This window comes from Myodes glareolus, chromosome 23 (genome assembly GCF_982192425.1).
Source record: "Myodes glareolus chromosome 23, mMyoGla1.1, whole genome shotgun sequence".
NCBI lineage: Eukaryota > Metazoa > Chordata > Mammalia > Rodentia > Cricetidae > Myodes > Myodes glareolus.
The window spans coordinates 46,356,776-46,378,247 of record NC_142048.1 but is presented as its reverse complement, the minus strand read 5'-3'; the positions used below and the strand labels follow the sequence as shown (position 1 = coordinate 46,378,247).

At 41.4% G+C, this 21,472-nt stretch overlaps 1 protein-coding gene across 1 annotated transcript; it reads right to left on the bottom strand.

The window, feature by feature from the left end:
- Positions 1-138: 138 nt before the first annotated feature.
- Bag4 (BAG cochaperone 4) lies at positions 139-21,450 on the bottom strand. The gene is made up of 5 exons (XM_048456461.3): positions 21,126-21,450; positions 13,650-13,754; positions 7,319-7,573; positions 5,469-5,720; positions 139-4,154 (listed from the first exon to the last, which is right to left on the bottom strand). Exons 1-5 carry the CDS (start codon positions 21,396-21,398, stop codon positions 3,663-3,665), a joined length of 1,377 nt encoding a protein of 458 aa, XP_048312418.2. The 5' UTR covers positions 21,399-21,450; the 3' UTR covers positions 139-3,662.
- Positions 21,451-21,472: the final 22 nt, after the last annotated feature.

Genomic DNA, 21,472 nt, shown 5'->3' with positions numbered 1-21,472 from the left:
AAAGGTTATTTATGTCAACTAATTAAAACATTGTTTTCAAACCCCTTTTACTGTTTGTTCTTTTTGTTTCTACAAACCTTATTTTTAGATGCATTTTAAACAAGCATACACAAATAGAATGAGGCTCAGAGACATCTCTAGGGCTGACTGGTTAAGTGTTTATATTGGGATTTTACCTGAACAAAGGGTTAGAAAACAGTGTATTTATCATGCCAGGTGTAGGTAACTTTATTCAAGATTTGACAAAAATGACCCCCAAAGTAATATAAATTTAGACACCTTAAAAAAGTCTAGATGTAAAATTTCAAAAGAAAATTGTTTCAGTTTCAAATCAATTTTAAGTCAAAAGTCAGATAAATTTTACAAATCATAAATACTATTTTCATCCTAAATTCATTATATTTCCAAAGACAAGTCACCAACATTGCTTTTTTTTCTTTGATATTGGCCATTTGGAATCAATTAACACAATTTATATCTTTAAGTTCTGAGTTTGTACCTATCCTGAATATCTTGATATAATTAAAAATATAAATCCAGAACCCACAGTTCTTCCTTCTAGAAGAATTCCAATTATTAAATATAGAAGAAATGGAACAAATAGAAAAATCACCATTTGAACGCCACAGTAGTAAATGCCACAAGCAAGACCTGCCGGGAGATAGTAGGAGAGGCAAACTCTAAGCAGAAACAGGACATTTGCATAGTCTCAAAGTATCTCTAGCAAATACTCAGTAATTACAAAGGAAGGAGGGTAAGCTTACAGCAGAGCATCCTAGAGACACCACCTCAGCAGAGTGCTCAAAGGGAAGCACACTGGAAACACATGACGACACCAGCTATCCGTATGATACAGCGCCACGGAGTGAAGACAACTGAGACACAAGTAAATGCGAGATGGGATCCAGAACAGTTAAAAGGATGCTAATAAAAAGATTAATAAAATATCTACTTTTAGCTTGCTATTGTAGCTAATATTAATAGCACTATAAAAGATGAACTCTTAATTTCGACAAATGCTTTAGTTGTTAGGTAAGATGTCAAAACAAGGGAAAGGCAGATGGAGGGCACATGGGAGCACTACTATGTTTACAACTCTTCTGTAAGTTTAAACTCATGTTACTAGTTCAAAAAATAACTTAAGATATATACACATATATGTACATTTGTGTATAATGTGTACAATATGTAAAAATGAAGGATGTGCAGAAATTGGCATCTTGGGCAGTGTAATGTGTTCTGAATCAGTCACTGTCTTGTTGGCAACACAGCTTTAAGGTTTCTCCTCTTAAACTTTTAAATGTAATTGTCGTATTTTTATAGAAAATGTTTGAGGGGTGGCTAGGCCTCACTACTGGCTAGCCTGGCACTCACTGTGTAGACCAAGATGGTCTCAGAATCAGAGATCTACAGACCTGCCTCGGAATGCTGGGGTTACAGGCACGGGTCACCATGTCCAGCTTAGAAACCCTTTAAAAGCATTTCTATATTAGGTCAAAAGGAAGAGAATGAGGGCTATAGCTCAAGATCAATACAGTTCTTGCCTAGCATACATATAGCCCTGACTCTGATCCTCAGCACCACAGAAACCAGGCATACCACTGTAATGAAGGGTGAGGCAGGGGCATCAGAACCTCTAGGTTGTCCTAGGCTACGTACAAAGTTTAAGGTCAACCGGCACGACATTGTTCAAAAACAAAACTTGTAGATATAAAACACACATGTGAGCACACACACATGCCATAGATAGGTAGGTGGGTATGTAGGATAGGTAGGTAGGCAGGTAGGATAAGTAGGTAGGTAGGATAGGTAGGTAGGTAGGTAGGTAGGTAGGATAGATAGGTAGCACGTGTCTCTCACTATGGAGCCCTGACTGGTCAGGAACTCTCTGTAGACCAGGTTGACCTTGAACTCAAGAGATTTACCTCCTGCCTCTGTCTTGATTAAAAATGTATACCACCAAATCAAATTTATACACTAATAAAATGCTTTAAAAACAGATTCTTGGATAAAATCATCAAATCTTAAATCACCTGTCTTAGTTTTTGAGACAGGATCTCATGTGGCTCAGAATGGCCTTGAATTCATGATGTAGCTGAGGATAATCTTAAGCTTGTAATCTTCCTGCCTCCACCTCCCAGTGCTGAGACAGGTATGTACCACTATGCCTGGTTTATGCAATACTGGGAATTTAACCCTGGACTTCATGCACGTTAGGCAAACACTCTACGAATTTAGCCATATCCCCGGCCTCCATACAACATTTTCGACTACGTTTCTACTCATGACACATTGGCATTGATTTGGTTCCATGTGAGTAGAAGGAATGGCTACAGGTTTAGTATCACTAATAAAAAGGCTTGCTAGTCTAGAAAACAAGTACCACTTTGATATTTTACTAAGAAACTGCTTTTGTTGCAAAAACAGATTACTGAATGCTAGACCCCACTTTAGATTTAAAAGATAAATTATTTACCTGTCTCTGTATAATAACATATATGGAAAAACAAGAAAGGCCCCTTTCTTAAACTTGGTTCCAAATGGACTGTTATTAATAATAACATCTTTCTTATGAAACAGGTAATTCTATGTAATTTATTCTATGAAATAAAGACCAAATTTAAAGAAAACAATGAGTTTTCTACTTTAGCTATGGCTGACTCATTCCCTGAGCATGAATCTCCTTTTCCTTCTATCAGCTATAAACTGAGCTCAAATCTGTTTAACAGAAACTATTAAATGGAGAACAGTATTATTAAATAGTCATATTTTTTGCTTTTGCAGTCACTATTTATACTAATTGTAGCATTTAGGTTTCATGTTTCTATCATAAGGCTCTCTATAGAAGCAGCAATAGCCAAAGATATTTTTCTTAAAAAAACAATTTCAAAACTGGATCTTTATCCAAATACAACAAAAAAAGCAAAGAAGTAAAATGTTCACAAACATAGTGATTCTATGTTAATGTAATTTCCAAAATCACCTTCCTGACTACTGTGAAAAGCAGAAGTGGGAAGAACACTAACATAACATGCCACACAAGAAGGAGATAAGTGATTGACTTCAGGAGCCCACTACACACTGCAATATATTCAAGGCTGAAAGGATATGAATTCAATCAGAACTGCCCATCTATCTGGCTGCCAGTATTTGATTATTAAACATATTACTACAAAAGGTACCAAGTAGAATAATATTACATTTGCGAACTGCAGATAATAAAACAGAGGTCCAAGAGTCTAAGCTATAATTTACACATGAAGTATATGCAGTCACAATGCACAAAAATGTGACAGTCTGGATGCTTACAAAACAGCCTGCTTGTCTCAGACTATGCACTGATAACCTGTTACATAAAGTCTATTTCCCTCCTGTTGATAAGAAGCAGCCTAGAGATGCCCATGGATTTCTTAAGGAGTAGGTCTACTTGGCAACATTGACAATTCCAGTTTCGTATTATGTTCAGTCATCTGAAAACCAAAACTGTAATGTGTTCTTCCATTCCTCTGTCAGCTTTTCAATTTCTTTTCCTTTCAGTTTGAAGCCAGAAGCTGGACTGTGCTGTTTCTTGTCACAACAGGCATTTAAAAGATGGTAACTAACCAAATTCAAGAGTTCTTCGGCCAAATTAGTAACAGGTTAACCCTTCATTCCAAATTATTTCATAATCCCTTTTTCTCTAATTTCTCCAGTATGGCCTGGATCTTACAGACAGCCTCTTTCCTGGCCTGACGGACAGAGTCCTGGCCCCCAGTCTCAACAGAATCCAGTTCTAAAAGTTCCTTTGTCAGCATTTCTTCCAGAAGCCAGTAAGCTTTGTCTGTTTTTTTCCCCACAAACTCTTCCACTTCTTGCTCAAGATACTGGACCTTCTCCAGCACATGTATGATTTTTTTAATACTTGGAGGCGTGCCTTCATCTGAAGAGAAACACTCTTCAGGGAGATGATTACTCTGAGCAGGATTGCTGGGATGGTCACTGGAGGCATTACCATACAACTGAGGTTCAGCACTGTACTGGACTTGAGAATCCGAAAGGTCTGAATTATCATTGTTTATGGCTCCCGAAGATTCATACTGATGGACACTGCAAGGAAAGCTGTGCCGGTTCATGCCTGGACCCGGACCCGACTGGTCATAGGAGTAGGAGGAATCCTTGCAATGGGAACACAGAAAGGAGAAACAAAAGCTGTTTCAATGGGAGGCCATCAGTATTAAATGTTAGTACAAATCTTCCCCAAACAAGAATGTACTTGAAAAGATTTCCACCAATAAAACTGACTCCCACCTTAATCACTGGAGAAAAACACTGTTAAGAAGATAAAAAGGGGAAGTCCTTTCAAGTGAAAGGCACAGAATTCCTAAATATGATGGTTGGAATCTACCTTGATGCAAGTCACTTTTGTGAACACTGTACAATCAATCTTACTACCTCACAATTCGTCCAGTGACTTCATAGTTAGTATTCCTCCTTAAATAGTAAAAGCCTCAGAACACAGTTGAAAGCAGTGTTCTGTCTGGTTTATGTAAACAACCTCACACAGTGTTGTACTACTTTACACTGTTTCTCATCTTCTCTCCACATGAGAGGTTGTAAAAATACATTCTTGATTCTATCTAATATTCAGATAGTATCACAGTAGAAAATAAGCATTTTTCTGTCTTTTAAAAAAGATATGGTGCTGGAGAGATGGCAGCAGTGAAGTGTAGCATGAATACTAATTGTTCTTAAGGGGCGAGCCTGTCCTCAAGACTGTCTTCTCTGACTGCAGGGGTGATCCTCAGACTGCACTGAGCTCCTGTCTCCTCCCACCTTATATTCCTCTCTCTGCCCAGCCATATCACTCCTGTCTCCACCTCCTTAGTGCTGGGATTAAAGGCAGGGGATCCCAAGTGCTGGGATCACCTTTGTGTGAGCTTTGTTTCTCTTTTAGACAGATGCAATCTTGGTAGCCCAGGGAGGCATTGAACTAACAGAGATCCATCTGCCTCTGTCTCCTGAGTCCTGGGATTAAAGGTGTGTATCACCATTCTCTGGTCTCTAGTGGCTCTAGTGGTCTCTCATCTTCAGGCAAGCTTTATTTGTTAAAATACAAACTATTACTACAGTTAAGTAGTGGCTGTTCTTCCAGAGGACCCAAATTTGATTATCAGTTGCCACAAGGCAGCTAATAACTCTAACTTCATTTCCAGCGAATCTGGCCTCCAAAGGCTCCAGGCACATATGCAGCCAGTACATCTATACATATAAAAAAAATATAAAAGTAAAAAAAATAACCTTAAAAAATCCCCAAGAAATAATGTTTATAAGAAAAAACAAAAACATAAATTAAGCTGAAATAGTGCTGTAGGGTAGTAATCAGCTCTTCTGCACTTAGTCTCCATTTACCATGGGCAAATACAGATGTGTCATCTTGTATTCTCTTAATACCCAGACACCAAAGGAACAGCATTCGGAAGGAACCCTACCTTAGGTTGTTGAGGTGGCGGTGAAGGAGGTGGCTGAGGAGAACTGTTGCCAGGCCAGGGGGAAGCACTTTCCGTCATGTACAGATTTCCAGGTGGGGCTGAGGGTGCAGCTGAAGGCCAGGGGTAACGGGCCCCCATCCCATAAGCACCAGAAGCCCATGTGTCATCTTGTGGTCGTACAGTTGCTCCTGACTGTGGCACAGTGCGGTTACCATCCCCATAGGGATAATGGGGCAAGGTCATTGCAGGGTTCTAGATTGGGAAAAACAAATATGCTGGTATGCTAGTAGGTCACTGCTTAGAAAAACCAAAGCAAAACTTTAAGTAATAAAAATAGTATCGACAGATCTTGAGCTGATAGCAAATCAGTTACCAAACATTCTCCACACCTGAGAAACCCTAACTCTAAAACCACAAAGAAAAGAGCTGGTAAAAGGCTCAAGAGTAAGATTTAAAATTCACTGGATGAAGCATGTATTTTCCAAAAACACTACAGATAAACGAATCCATATGGTAATATGTTATAAACACAAAGACAGCTGACTTCTCAAAACAACAGAAATAAACGTGATATATTATTTTTATTTATTTATTTAATTTTTAAAAGTTTTTAAAACAGAGTTTATCTGTGTAGTACTGGTTGTCCTAGAACTAGTTCTGTAGACCATTCTGGTCTTGAACTCACAAAGATTCACCTGCTTCTGGTTCCTGAGTGCTGGGATTAAAGGTGTGTACTATCACCATTCAGCCCAACATGGCATATTAGCATATATTATAAACCTAACAGCACTGGAAAAGATTAAGTTAGGAAACGTTTAGAACAATAACTAAAGACTTATTTTATTATAAAAGTTTTGTAGGGACTGCATAAATGTATCAGTGGTTAAGAGCATATACTGCTCTTCTAGAGGACTCTGAGTTCAAGTCCTAGATACCATGTCAGGTGACTCCCAAACCTGTCCAGTTCTAGGGTTCTCACACCTCTGGCCTTTGTGAGTACCTACATTCACATATAAGTATACAAACACACACACGGTATTAAAAATAATGAAAATGGAGTGGGACAAAAGAGGAGACGGGTATGGTGGCATATGCCTTTAGTCCTGGTAACCAGGAAGTAGAGGCAGACAGACTGCTATGAGTTTGAGGCCAGCTTGGTCTATATAGGGAGTTCCCGACACCCAGGGCTGCATACTGAGACCTGGTCTCAAAAAGAAAGGAAGAAAAGGAAAAGAAGGAAGGAAAGAAGGTAAAAAGAGAGAATACCCAACAAGCTGTCCTCTGACTTCCACACATGGCTGAGGTGCATGTCTCACCCCCAAACTCCCACCATGCACACACATAATAAATATAACTTAGAATTTATTTATCTTTTAAAAATTTATTTATTTATTTATTATGTATACAATATTCTGTCTGTGTGTATGTCTGCAGGCCAGAAGAGGGCACCAGACCTCATTATAGATGGTTGTGAGCCACCATGTGGTTGCTGGGAATTGAACTCAGGACCTTAGGAAGAGTAGGCAATGCTCTTAACCACTGAGCCATCTCTCCAGCCCCCCTTAGAATTTAAAAGAACTATGATTATGGCATTTTTTAAGGCATCTTTGGTCAAAAATAGAAAAAATCTCTGAACATCTACAGTGTTTTCTTTTTTGTTTTGTTTTTGAGACAAGACCACATGGCCTTGGATAGTCTCGAACTCGGTCTCCAAAGAAGTGGAGTTAAAGGTATACACACCATTCCTGGCTCTATCTGTTTTCTTAAACTGGTACTCAATGTAGATAAATAATTTTCCACTGTTTACAATTCAGAAGCAGGCATTTTTCCCCCATCAGAAAACTGTTTACCTGTGAAGAAGGATACCCTGGAACCTGACCCCTGAGTGGAGGTGCTTCTGTCTGACAGTCCTGCTGGGAATATATCCAACGAGAGACTGGGGTTGGGCTGTTACCAGGTGATCGGTAAGTGCTTGGAACTTCCGTAGAGTAACCGCTTTGAGTATAGCCAGGTACATAATAAGCCCCAGAGTATGAGGCAGTATTTGGTCCAGGACCAGGAGGGTATGGTGAACCATATGCTCCATTTGTATAAGAATTCAAACTCTGAAAAAAAAAAGAACCAGAGAGGAAGAAGGATGAGTCAGTTAAAGGGCTGATATGCATTTAATGTCCAACCTTGAAAACTTTAGGAAGAAAAGCTACCAGCAGCTGATGACAATCTAAGCTACCACAGCAGTCTATGAAGCACTCCTTCTCTCGGTTGTAACCACAAGCCATGTACTGAACTCAGGCTATGACTCTAAGTTAGGCTGCATCAGTGGAAGAATATATTGAGGACAGATGAAATGGCAAAATAGTGACCTTCTTAAACATTTCCTTAACTCTAATTCACAATTACACCTACCAGCAGAGAACCTGTATCCACAGAAGGCAACTCAAAGAAAGTGGGGTGACTAATCAGAGAAAAAAAGAAATATCACTATATAATAGAAAGGATAGAGAGAGACTCTGTAATTATTTAGTTTCTCTAACAGGAAAATGAAGAGCCTAAACTTACTTTGCAGGATTACTGAGAAAACTGAGATAACAAAAACAAAGGACTCAGCAGGTACACAATATGCTCAATAACAGTGATTACATTGCTGTAAATGTTATGATAAGTTTAAGAAACCAACCCAGGTCTGATTCTATAGTCCATATTGAACAATGAAGCCACCCTGCTTCCCAGATAACACCAACAACAGAAATCAGAAACTCCTCAGTACACTGTTTACTAGTGTGGCTGTTCTTTCAAACAGCACTGGGGACTAACCTCTTGTCCAGGCCAGACAAGTGTGTTACCCCAAGGTACATGGCCAGTCCCTTTCCTGTTTTAAATCCCCTAACAAGACAACTAAATTGCTGATATCTAGAATCCTGCTTAATGCTTCAAATAAGATGAAAAGCTAAGCCAAAGCTTAAACCATTACTTTAACATGTGTGCACATGTGTATCCCATATGATAATAACTAAACAGATAAAAAAATTTTCTTTTTTACAAAGTTCTTAAAAAATTGTTTATTTCATGCACATTGGTGTTTTGCCTGTATGTATGTCAGTATTGAGGGTGTTGGATCCCCTGGAACTGAAGTTACTGACAGGTGTGAGCTGCTATGTTGGTACTGGAACTGAATCAGGTACAAGAGCACCCAGTGCTCTTAGCCACTGAGCCATTTCTCCAGTCCCAAGGATTATTATTTGAAGGAATTTTATTCAATTTATTGCTAGAAACAAGTAGAATTAATTTTAGAACTATTTCCTTTTAAGATTTTTTTTTTAACTTATTCATTCCTTTTTCAAGACAGGTCTCACATAGTTTGACTGGCCTGGAACTTGCTATGTAGACAGGGCTGGCTTTGAACTCACAGAGATCCTTCTGCCTCTGCTTTCTGGGTACTGGGGTTAATGGTGTGTGCCATCCCCCAGCCAGGTTGCAGCAGCTGCTCAGGGTCTGTGTCCTGGTCTTGTTCTCCTGTCTCAGTGGAGGCAGGCCTCCGTGGCAGACACACTCCACCAGACCACTAGACAAGCCAGAAGCACCCCAGCTTGATTCCTCTCTTCACATTCATTGAAGCAGGAGGGAGTGGGGCAGCACTGTAAGCACTGTACAGTCCAGATGTCAGCTGGGACAGGAAAAATAACCCAGAACCTCAGGACAAACTCAGTCCTAATAAACAATATAAATCCCACTCAGTGAAACTAAAGAACCATAGAGCTCACCATAGAGCTGCTTATAATCAAGGTCTTTCAGGAGCCATCTGCACAATTTTCCACTTAACCAGGAAACACTCCTCTGCATGCAGAAAATCATGTTAATTTTTTTGGAATTTATTATCCTGATGAATAAATCTTCCAAACTTGATACATGTCACTATTTAACACTGAAAATGTACATGGGCCTTTATAGCTAGGACGTAGGGAATAAATTGCTAGAACTTAAAGAAGGAGAAAAAAAGGTGTGTGCCACCATGCCTGGTCTTATTATTTTCCTTTTTTTGAAATAGGGTTTCTTTGTGTGTAGCTCTGGCTGTCCTGGAACTCGTTCTGTGGACCAGGCTAGACTCAAACTCACAGAGATACATCTGCCCCTGTCTCCTGAGTGCTGGGATTAAAGGTGTGTGCCATCACTGCCCAGCCTTATATGACAGTGTATGTGTGTGTGTGGGGGGGTGCCTATGTGCACACATACTGAACTCAGAGGACACCTGGTGAGAGTTGTCTCCTCTACCATGTGGGCTCCAGGAACTGAACCTGAGTAACAAGATTACCCACTGAGTTATCTTGCTGGCACTCCTTTATAAAGTTTTAATCATGCTGTGTGTATTAGTCACCTTTCTATTGCTGTGATAAAACATTATTACCAAGACACTGAAGAGGAGAGCTTACGTGGGTTTTTGGTTCCAGAGGGTGACTCCACTGTGTGAGTCCACACAGTGTGTGAGTCCACAGTCCACACTGTGGTGGAGCAGAGGCACCGAAGCTGGAGTGGTAAACTGAGAGCTATAATCTTAAACTATAACACAAAACAGAAAGAGTGAGCTCAGAGAGGCTCAGATCTTTAAACCCTCAAAGTCCTCCCCAGTGACACACTTCCTTAAGCAAGGCATACCTCTTAATAAATCTCCCAAACAGTACCACCAACTGGGGACCCAGTGTTCAAGTGTCAGAGCCTATGGTTAAGAGTCTCATTTAAACCACCACAATATGGCAGTTTGTTTTTATTTTTGTTGTTTTTAAATGCACATACGTAGGTTTATTTATGAGCAATAAAATATGCTATTTGGTATTTGCTTCAAAATACTATAAGTAGGGGCTGGAGAGATGGCTCAGAGGTTACGAGCATTGCTTGCTCTTCCAAAGGTCCTGAGTTCAATTCCCTGCAACCACATGGTGGCTCCCAACCATCTGTAACTCCAGTACCTGGGGATCTGATGCCTCTTCTGACCTCTGCCGGCATCAGGCATGCATGAGGTATATACATATAAAAATCAATAAATATTAAAAAAAATACTATAAGAAAATACTTCAAAGATAAAGACGATATGGTCAAGTGTTGAGACTTGTGGCCGCTGAGAGAACATTTATTTCTACTTTTGTTTGAAATTTTCCTTACTATGAAAGAGTAGGAAGAAGAAGTTGGACTGGTGGTCACATGTCCATACATAACTCCTGCACTCAAGAGTCAGAAAAGCCGGAAGTTCCTGTCACTGAGTCTGTAAGCCGCACACGACAGGCAGGCACAGAAGAGTGCAACAAGGCAGCAGAGAAGGCGCAATGGGTAAAAGTGCCTGTTTCGCAGCCTGATGATGTGAGTTTAAACCCTAGATCCCAGTGAAAAGAGCTCCTGAGAGTCTTCTGACTTCCCCAAGTGCACTATGGCACACTCCGCCCACACATAACACACACAAAGAATACTAAAAATTGGAGTAAAACATTTAAACGTTGTAGAATATTATTTTAAGGGGAGTTACATGTGTTTATGCTCCGGAACATTTGTTTAGCTATGTAAAGATATGTTGCTTTTATTTATGCTGCATTTGTTTAACTCTGTGAAGCTGTGATTCTTTGCCTGTCTAAAGCACCTGATAGTCTAAATAAAGAGCTAAATGGCCAATAGTGAGTCAGGAGAAAGGATAGGTGGGGCTGGCAGTTAGAGAGAATAAATAGGAGGAGAAATCTGGGAAAGGGAGAAGGAGGAGAGGAGGACGTCAGGGTCAGTCACCCAGCCAGCCGTGGAGTGAAGGAGTGAGAGTGAAAGTAAGATACACAGATGGAGGGAAATAAAAAAGCCCAGAGGCAAAAGGTAGTAGGGATAATTTAAGGTAATAAAAGCCAGCAAGAAAAAAGTCAAGCTAAGGCCGGGTATTTATAACTACAAATAAGCCTCTGTGTGTAATTCATTTGGGAGCTGGGTGGCAGGCCCCACAAAAAGCCAAAGAGCAAAGAGCCAAATGAAGTAAGTGTAATATATAGCTGCTTCAGGTGTATATAGATGACAAGAGAAAGGTTGAAGATAGATTTCCTTAATATACCCATATTAGAGGGCAGCACAAGCCGTCCTTCCTTATTTTTCAGTTTCGCTTATATGTCTGTCTGAGAAGGGTCTTACCCTGGAATTCACTGTGAAGCCTCTGTTGGTGCTGAACTTGTGGCTCTCCTTATCTCTGGTCCTGCATTCCCCTCCCCTTTTGAGACAGGGTTTCTCTGTGTAGCCTGGCTATCCTGAAACTTGCTCTTAGACCAGGAGGTTGGCCTAGAACTAACTCAGAGATCTGCCTGTCTCTGCCTCCAGAGTGCTAGGATTAAAGGTATGAGCCACCACTACCTGTACAGTTTTCTTAAGGCATGATCATGATTAATTTTTTCTTCAGTATCTCCGTCACCTCAGGAACCATCTGAAATAAATTTGCGAGTTTTCCATATCTGCCATTTAGAAAATCGGGGCTTCTGGGTCTTTGTTAATAGCTACATTTACCTGTTGTTCTTTATCCCAGCTAAATACTAGGTGGCTCCAGAAATCCTGACAGCAGGATAAAGTTCTGGTGCTACCATTCCCATCTGACCAATATGCATGCATCAACAGCAGCATGGGACATACCAACTGCACTATGCAGCTACATTGCCAATCATCGAACAACTTAAAACTCTGACCCCAGATGCCTCCACTTTGGCAGCAGTTAATTCTAATTTATCACTTCTCAATTTCTAGTCTAGACACTCTCATATTCAGGCTGGCAAAGAAGTTGGTGCCTTTTCTGAACCGGCACTACCTCCACCTGTTGCTGCAGCCTCAAAAACTGTTCCCTGAAAGTCAGGCAGTGGTGGTACATGCCTTTAATCCCAACACTTGGTAGGCAGAAGCAAGCGGATTTCTGAGTGCAAGGCCAGCCTGGTCTACAGAGTGAGTTTTAGGAAAGAAGCAGGGTTACACAGAAAAACCCCGCCTCAATCAATCACTAAATAAATAAGCAAGCTTTAAAAAAAAGCTTCCTGAAAAGAAAACATCTTCATTTTGTCATACTTCACCATTCATAAAGTATTTCCTGCATAGATAGTACTCATAAATGTGTCATGTGACTTGATCTCAATGTCAGAAATTAGGAAATGTCAAGTTTGGGTGCTATCCTGAGCAAAAGGTTATTTCATAAAGCAGACACAGACACTTCAGCACAGATGTTGTGAAACTGAACTCCTTCTGAGTTTCTGAAATCAATGGTGTTCGTTCCTCTAGAAGGAGGCCTTTGGATGCATCATGCTAAACCGCCAGAGCTTTGCCATACCAGCTACTTTACAAAGATTGTATACCACTTTACCCATGTGGTTCCAGTTACTAAGTGAGACCCTCTACCTCCAAGATGCTTGGCTGCAGAGATGGTATTTAGCGAAATGGGTGCTAAAGAATCACTTGCATAGTCAGCCATTACCAAGATAAAATCAGAGAAATAAGGCCTCAGCCCCTGCAACCCAGGGCTCAGAAGTTCACAACAGACAAAATCCCCACAGAGACAAGGGCAGGAAGCTATCTGCAGTTGGTACCTCCTGGGAAAGGGGAGAATCAGTCTTCTTCAATGGAGCGACATCGGTTCGTCAACCACACTCCAGGGCAGATCCCATGTCCAAGAGTACTGGCCAACACAGTCCTGGTTTTTGGTGTGTGTGCTTTTGTTTTGTTTTTGTCTTATTGGTATTTGCTTTTATTTTCCTTCTGGTTTTCTGTTTGCTTATTTTTTTTTTTGAGAACAAGAAGTTGGGTGCATAGGGAGGTAGGGAATCTGAGAAGATTTGGGCAAGAGAAAGGAATATGATCAAAATATATTGGATGAAAAAAAATTAGCAAAATTAAAAAAAGGAAAATGTCATAATTAAACCCATTATCATATATACTTAATACAAGTTAATCTTTACATTGAAGTTTGCCAGAGTACTTACCTAGTTTTCATGAAACCCTGGGTTTGATCCCTAATGCTGAAGAAAACTGGGTGTAGTAACAGGGCTTATCCTAGCTCTTAGGAGATGGGGCCACTCAGATCAAGAAGTTTAAGGTCACCCTCAACTACATACCATTTCAGGCCATCATGTGCTATATAAAACTGTCTTAAAAGAAGAAAAGACATAAAAAAATCTCAATTTTCAACCATACCTGGCCTTGTAACTCTGGTCTCACTGGATATGCACTTGGATATGGGGTCCTCGGTCGCACAGAATTCCAGTAGTTAGAATTATAGCCAGGATATGGTGACTGTTCCTAAGGGAAAAGGGGAAGCAAGTTAATTTTAAAAGCATTCTTTCTGTTATTGATGCTTTCTTTTGAAACAGTTTCCCTACATATGCTAGTTGGCCTGAGACTTGCTATGCCACTCTGGCTGGCCTCAAACTTGCAATCCTCCTGCCTGTCTTCCCAGCTAGGACAGGTATGCATTACCATGTCCAATTCACTCTTTTTTGTTTTGTTTGTTTTTGTTTTTCGAGATAGAGTTTCTCTGTGTAATAGCCCTGGCTGTCCTGGAACTCATTCTGCAGACCAGGTTGGCCTTGAATTTACAAAATTCCTCCTGCCTTTGCCTCCTGAATGCAGGGATTAGAGGCGTCTACCACCACCACCTGGTCCAATTCACTTTTAATAATGGTTAGGTAGCAAAAATAGATACCTCTAACAAGAGGCAAGATAATGGGAATCAAAAAGAAAAACAGACAAAAAAGGAGATCTAATATAAAGCCACTATAATCATTATTAAACTTAAAAAGATAAAGTACAAAGTAAATCACATGCCCCAGAACAAAACAACCATTGAACAGTAGTAAAAGACTGGTCTTATGCATTATACACCACACACTGAAATGACAATAAAGGAATTCTATGTTAAGACGACTAGTAAAACCATGTACAGTAGTTTGTCTTTACTACCTCCTGTCAGTACATGATGAATATACCCAATCTGAAAACCTGAAACCCAAACCGCTCTAAGTTTGAATATTTTGACCTCATGTCCCGATGCAGTCAAAATGCATGTAATGGGTAGGGGAAGTGGTTGAGTGGCAGAGCACTTACCGAGGTCATTCAAGGCACAGCAAAACAATCAACAAAATGCAGGGGCATTAAAATGCTGTGTAGTTACCTTCAAAGCCATGTTTAAAAGTTGTACATAAATGAATTTCATGTTTAGATTTGAGTCTTGCCTTTAAAATAACTCATTATGTTTATACAGATATCTTTCAAAACTCTGAAACCTGGGGCTGGAGAGATGGCTCAGCGGTTAAGAGCATTGCCTGCTCTTCCAAAGGTCCTGAGTTCAATTCCCAGCAACCACATGGTGGCTCACAACCATCTGTAATGAGGTCTGGTGCCCTCTTCTGGCCTGCAGACATACACACAGAAAGACTATTGTATATATAATAAATAAATAAATAAATAAATAAATAAATAAATAAATAAAAAAACAAAAAACTCTGAAACCTGAAATACTTCTGGTTCCAAACATTTCAGATATGAGATACTTAGCCTGTTTAACCAGTACAACATAAAGCTATGTGTCAGTATTTACTTACTTAACAACATTGGAACATGAAACTATTACTTCTCAAGTTTACTACAAGTACATACATCTGGTTTGGGTTTTTTTTTTGTATTCTCGTACTTTTTCCTATGGCTAAGATTTCTGCTTATAATCTGTAACTTCAGTGCCATCAACTCATGTAGAACAATCACCATTTGAAGGAGTACATCTATCTGTGACAACATCATCTTTTCAGGCTCTGTCTTCAAATAAGTTACAGTAAGCCACTAAACTTTTCTAAGAACCTTCCAGACCAATGCTCAAACCTTCCAACACGCTGATTGTCCACTTTAGCCCAGGACATGCTCATCACTCACCAAGGTAAGTCTCTTTGCTTTGAACTTACAGCTAGTGTACTCTGCTTATAACCATTTTTATTTCCTTTAAAGAGAAGGGTTTTTAATCTGTTAAATTTTGTGGTTTGTTAGTTACGCTGGATTAAACCTGGAGTTATTGTAGATCTACACTCTCTTCTATGAATTTAAATCACAAGAAGATAGGATTAAACTGACTGTCCTAGAGGTGGTGATGCCAAGCCTGTCCAGAGCTCCACTTAGGGTCTGTCCTTCTAGCTGATTCTTTAAGGTTCAATTTTGCTACCAGTATCCTACACTCTTCATTTCCTCCCTTCCTGACTCAACTTCCTATCACCACAGTCCCTTGCTGTTCTTCAGACAGATTCACCTCACAAAAGCCTACTCTGTTGATGGAGCGGCGGGCTGCGTTCCCGCCTGGCTCCCGGCTAGCTTATCCCCGAAATAATTACATGGAAACTGTATTTATTTAAATATTGTCTGGCCCATTATCTGTAGCCTTTTAATGGCTAACTCTTACATACTGATCTAACCCATTTTTAATAATGTATGTAGCACCACGAGGTGGTGGCTTAACAGGAGGATTCTAACCTGCAGCTGTCTCAGAGAGGAGAGTCATGGCGTCTGCCTCACTTCCCTTCTTCCCAGCATTTTGTTCTGTCTACTCCACCCACCTATGTTCTGACCTATCAGTCCAAGCAGTTTCTTTATTAATTAGTCAATGAAAGAAACAGAAATACATAAGACTCTCCTACATCAAAGCCCTGTTGAAATGCAGTTGTCCACTGTGTAGAGAAAACACGAGCAGCTCTCTAGTTTGTCTTCTGTTTAGCTTGTTCTTTTTTTCTTCCCATACTGGGGATTAAACCCAGAGTTTTGTGGTAGTAGGCAAGTATTCTACCAGTGTGGTACATCCCTAGCCATTTGTTATTTTTAATCTGAGACAGCGTTCTATGGAGTTGTCAGGCTAGTCTGAAAATTTCTACCCTTTCATCTTAAGCTACCTGGAAAGACAGGATTGCAGGCGTGTGCCAAGCAATCTGCTTGTTTTCACTTTATACGATTATTGTAAGGCTCAAGAGGGCGCTCAGCACTACTAACAGATACAGACTCTTCAGTAGGCTCACTTTCTCACTCTCCAGGACGACCCTCTCTAACCTCTAAGTACATCAGGGTTGCTCACATGAGCATGGATAACTTAGAGCGGCTACACCACTGAAGACCACCCCCAACCCTACTTCCAGCAACTGTTAACTGTCAATAGCGGCTTTGGAAAGGGCAGTGCTTTGTCAGGGTTTTCTACTAGCATCTGTTTATGGCCTGTAAATCCTCAGGAGTCTCTCCTCCATCTATGATGGAGTGCTGTGAAGCCCGATCTTATGCAGGTCTCACTTAGTTCAAAGGTCACGTCACACCCAGATCAGACTTCCACGACACTCCTCTCCGTCTCTGCTCTCACAGTCTTTCCATGCCCACTTCCATAATGTACTCAGAGCCATGGAAGGGGTAAAATGCATGACCCATTTAGGGTTAGCACTCCACAGTCACGTTTTCTCAGCACATTAATCAGTTATAAATCTCAGCATTCATCACCACCCACTACAACACATACACATAAACCTCACCACCACCAGCAGCCAGGAGGCCGAGGCAGGCGGATCTCTGTGAATGCAAGGCCAGCCTGGTCTACAAGAGCAAGTTCCAGGAGAGAAAAACCCTGTCTTGAAAACCAAAACCAAAACCAAAACTCACCACCACCACTACCAACAACAGCAAACCTTTGACCAAATCTGAGAACAGCACAAAGCTATGAGCATTAACATAAATAACTTGAAGGAAGATCTTTGGTGGACACAATTTGTCCATTTATCAAAACAACAGTAGTAGCAGTTTCCCCATTAGGGTCTATGACCACCCCAGTCACAGGCTTTTGAACAAGCTTACAGTACTAGGCATGAATTCTCTCCTGGAGAGTGGGACTCAAATACAAACTGGCCATCAACCCCATAACAGTCATGCTACTATCACAAGCGGGCACACTTTGCCAGGCAAGTTAGTGGTTTAGCATGGGTCCATATCTGGTTAAGACTGTTCACGAATTTTTTTTCTCAAGCAGCCTGCACCACAACTCAAGGCATTATGAAAATGAGCCAGCAGAGAGAAAGCTTCCCGCTCAGTCTCACTCTGGTTTCTCTGTTCTGCAAACAAAATATGTGGTGTCTTCAACAACAGGATTTTACCATCTAGTTCTGATGGCAAACAAGAGCAGTGGCAACGGGATTAGAAACATCACAAACAACATGTATGTATATGCATCAAGTGTGTACCTGTACCCTAAGAGGCCAGAAGGGGGCATCAGACGACCTGGAACTAGAGAGTTGAGCTGTCATGTGCATGCTGAATTGAACCCAGGTCCTCTGGAAGAATATTCAGTGCTCTTAACCACAGAGCCATCTCACCAGCCCTAAAAGTTGTTCTCTCAAAAAACTGGTGGAAACTTGACAGTGGTGGTCCAAGTCTTTAATCCCAGCACTCAGGATGTAGAGGCAGATCTCTGAGTTCAAAGCCAACCTGCTCTACAAATCTAGTTCCTGGACAGCAAGGGATAGAGAAACCCTGTCTCAAAAAACCAAAAACCAACCAAACAAACCTGGTGACAGTGGTAAGTTTCCAATTTTCCCCTCTGCTCTATTTAAATTCATTAAAACAACAACAACAACAAAAACAACAACAAAAACCATGCAGGGTGGAACTCACCTAAAATATCAGCATTTGTGAGGTAGAGGCAAAAAGCTCAGAAATTCAAGATCATCCTTGGCCAGAAAGTAAGTTTGGGGCCAGCCTAAGATACAGGAGACCCTCTCTTGGGAAAATGAATAAGTCAAGTCTTTTTTGTGTCCAGAGTAGCCCTTAATGCACTTAGTCCTATTGCTGTGCACGTGCTAGGGATCTTAGGAAGCTGAAGCAGAAGATTTGGAAGAGGACAGACTCTACATTTCAACAGTCTTGCAGAGATTAAAATTGCTGCCCACAGGTCACACTTTCTGAGTAGATTTGTAAAGTTTCCTGAAGAGTTGCAGGTATAGATAGGTCACAGATGAAATTATGTCTAGAATACACAAGGCCCTGGGCTCAAGTCCCAGCACTGGGGTGGGGGGAGAAAAAAACTCCGATATCCTCCCCTTTCTTTCATGTGTGTGCGAACGCCTATCTACATGTTGTAAGGACATACATGTGCAGGGTGCACGTGCATATAGAGGCCCAAGACTGATTCCTTCAGTAGCTATTCTACCTCACTCAATGAGACATGGTCTCTCAACGAAAACCAGAGTTCTCCCACATTGCTAGCTAGTCTTGCTAGTCAGCTAGTTTGGGGATCCCAACTCAACCTTCTAAAGCTGGAATTATAGATAACCCACTCAGCACTGACATGGGCCCTAGGGATCCAACTCCTGTCCTTACATTGCAAGACAAGCACCTTAGCCACAGAGTCACTTCCCTAGCCTGGTACTTGTTTTTAATTTCACATATACATTGTGAAATTTAGTAAAAGTTAATAAAATCAAGATTGTGGATTTGAAAAAAATGTGCATCAATGACAACATGTATATCTTTGATTTTTTTTTATGGCTATATAAGAAATTCTACCCTTGGGCTGGGCATGGTGACACACATCTTTAATCCCAGCACTCTGGAGACAGAGGCAGGTGGCTCTCTGGAGTTCGAGGCCAGCCTGGTCTACAGAGCGAGTTACAAGGCAGCCAGAGCTACACAGAGGAACCCTACCAAAGAAAGAAAAAAAGGCAAAAAGGAAGGAAGGAAGGAAGGAAGGAAGGAAGGAAGGAAGGAAGGAAGGAAGGAAGGAGAAAAAGAAATGAAATTACTACCCTTAACTTCTCAAGTTTCAGGATCATTACCCTGAAAAGTAAAATTTAAACGATTCACAAATGCCCATCACACATTTCCAGTCTTATCTCAGAACACTCTAGCACGTGCACACCAACCAAACTTCATGATTCCTTATATAACATCAAGTTTTAACTTTTTCAAGTCTTTCCCTAACTTTCTATCTCAACCCCAGAAAACAGACTTTTAGTTTGATAATATAGCAAACTCAACAGAAGCCAGTCGGCAGTTTAAAGATCAACTCCTTTGCCTCATCAACTAAAGAGTTTGGGTACTTCAAAGGCTGGGTACGTCACTAGACTATGGGAGTAAAGTCCAACAGCCTACTGACTGAATCAGCATAGAAAATATGGATTCTTCTTTACATTAACTTCTTAATACTTTGTGTTTTTAATTCACTTTTAGAGAAATAATTAGCCCAGCCTTTTAAAATATACAATCCAGTGGTTGTTAGGGTACTCAGAATTGTGAAGCCATTATCACTAACTTCAGAAGACTGTATCACTCCGGAGCCACCTCCTTCCAGTCCCCAGCCCCGGCAGTCCACCAGTTTCTGTCTCTAGGACATGACACATAAATGGAGTCACACAACATGAAACCCAACCTTGTGACTAGCTTTACTCATCATCCATGATCTATTCAAGGTTCATCCATGTTGAAACAAACCCGCATATGGACTTAACTTTCTGGATATTATGTTCTAAAACATGCCACGTTTGTTAATCCAGCTATCAGCCGATAACTACATAAATTACTTCCAATTTTTAGCCATGATGACTAATGATGTTTATGAAGACATACTCAAAATTTTTTATGTGGACATGTTTTCCATTTCTTTTTTGCCGTTGTTGTTATTGTTCTTTGTTTGAGACAGAGTCTCACCATGTCATGTACCTCTGACTGTCCTGGAACTATGTAGACCAGGCTAACCTGCTTTAGCCTCCTGAGTGCTAGGAATACAGGCGTGGGCCACCAATTGTTTTTCCATTTCTTGAGTATACTTAACAAGTGGATCTGATGGATCATACGCTAATTCTCTGCCATAAATTTTAGGAACGACCCAAAGCACTGTAGTATTCTGCAATCCCATCATTAACGTGTGAGAATTTTATAATTCATTTTCAGCAACTAAGGATGCTATGAAGGCCAAAATATGTGTGCCACCATCCTATGATAGCTCCATACAAGGAGAAAACAGAAATACATTTTTGGCATGTATACAGGTAATTAAATGTTACAGGTCTAACTAGATGAAGCAAGTTAATTTCTCAGAGCCTTCATTCAAAAATAGGGAAGCACTAATAGCATCTGTCCTTCAGTCCTGTGCTTAGATAGAACGTAAAGGCACTTTGCAACATTGAATATTCGTGCTTCAATCCCAGGCAAAGATTTAGTGATAAGGGACTAAATGATCGGCCTCCCCCACCCACCCCACCCCGCCCCGTTCAGATCCCTTCCCCGCGGGAGGGGCTGCTGAGTAACGACTGGAGCTGTAGCTTCCCTAGTCACGCAGGATAAATTGTTACAGCCCGATCACTCTATCTTACGCTCTCAGGAGAGAGATCCTACAGCCTGCTACCAAGCTTAGGAAGTCATCGCAGAATAATTTTCCCGTTTCCTTGGTGGTAACAGGCACACTTAACGATGGCCGAAGGGACAAATGGAACACAAGCATGTATCCCTCTCACTTAACGTCTCCGATCTCTGTCTCGGCACCCTCCCCAGAAGAAGAACAAATCAGAAACCTGAGTCGTAGCAAACCCTAAGTAGAGAACCCCCAATGGTCCTCACCTCCGCCCAAGACTTCCCTACCGGATCCCCGGGAAAGACTGCGAAGCTTACCTGGTGTCCGCCTCCGGCTCTACTCGGCTCTGCCCAGGCGCCTCCCGAGGGGTAGTAGGCATCGCCACCTGCGCCTTCTCCGGGCCAGGTGGTCTCGGCCGGGGCGCCCCCGCGCCCTCGCCAGGAAACTGGAGGCTGAGGTGGCTCGGGCCGAAGCGGAGGGTACAAGGGCGGAGGGACGTGCACCGGGACATCGCCTCCACCGGGCCCATAGTAGCGGCCGTACGAAGGGCCGTCACTGGGGCCGTAGCCCGAGCGCCTCAGGGCCGACATGGGCTCCGCTGCCGCGAAGCGCTTCCCGCCCCCCACGGCCGGCCCATTGCGCAGGCGCCTGCGAGCGACCGCGA

Coding starts and splice junctions, on each gene's coding strand:
- Bag4 (XM_048456461.3), bottom strand. CDS start 21,398: ATGTCGGCCCTGAGGCGCTCGGGCTACGGCCCCAGTGACGGCCCTTCG. Junction 7,574..13,649: donor GACCAGAGTTACAAGGCCAG/GTATGGTTGAAA, acceptor TTTTTTTTTCAG/AGTTTGAATTCTTATACAAA. Junction 4,155..5,468: donor CGCCACCTCAACAACCTAAG/GTAGGGTTCCTT, acceptor TCCCATTGCAAG/GATTCCTCCTACTCCTATGA.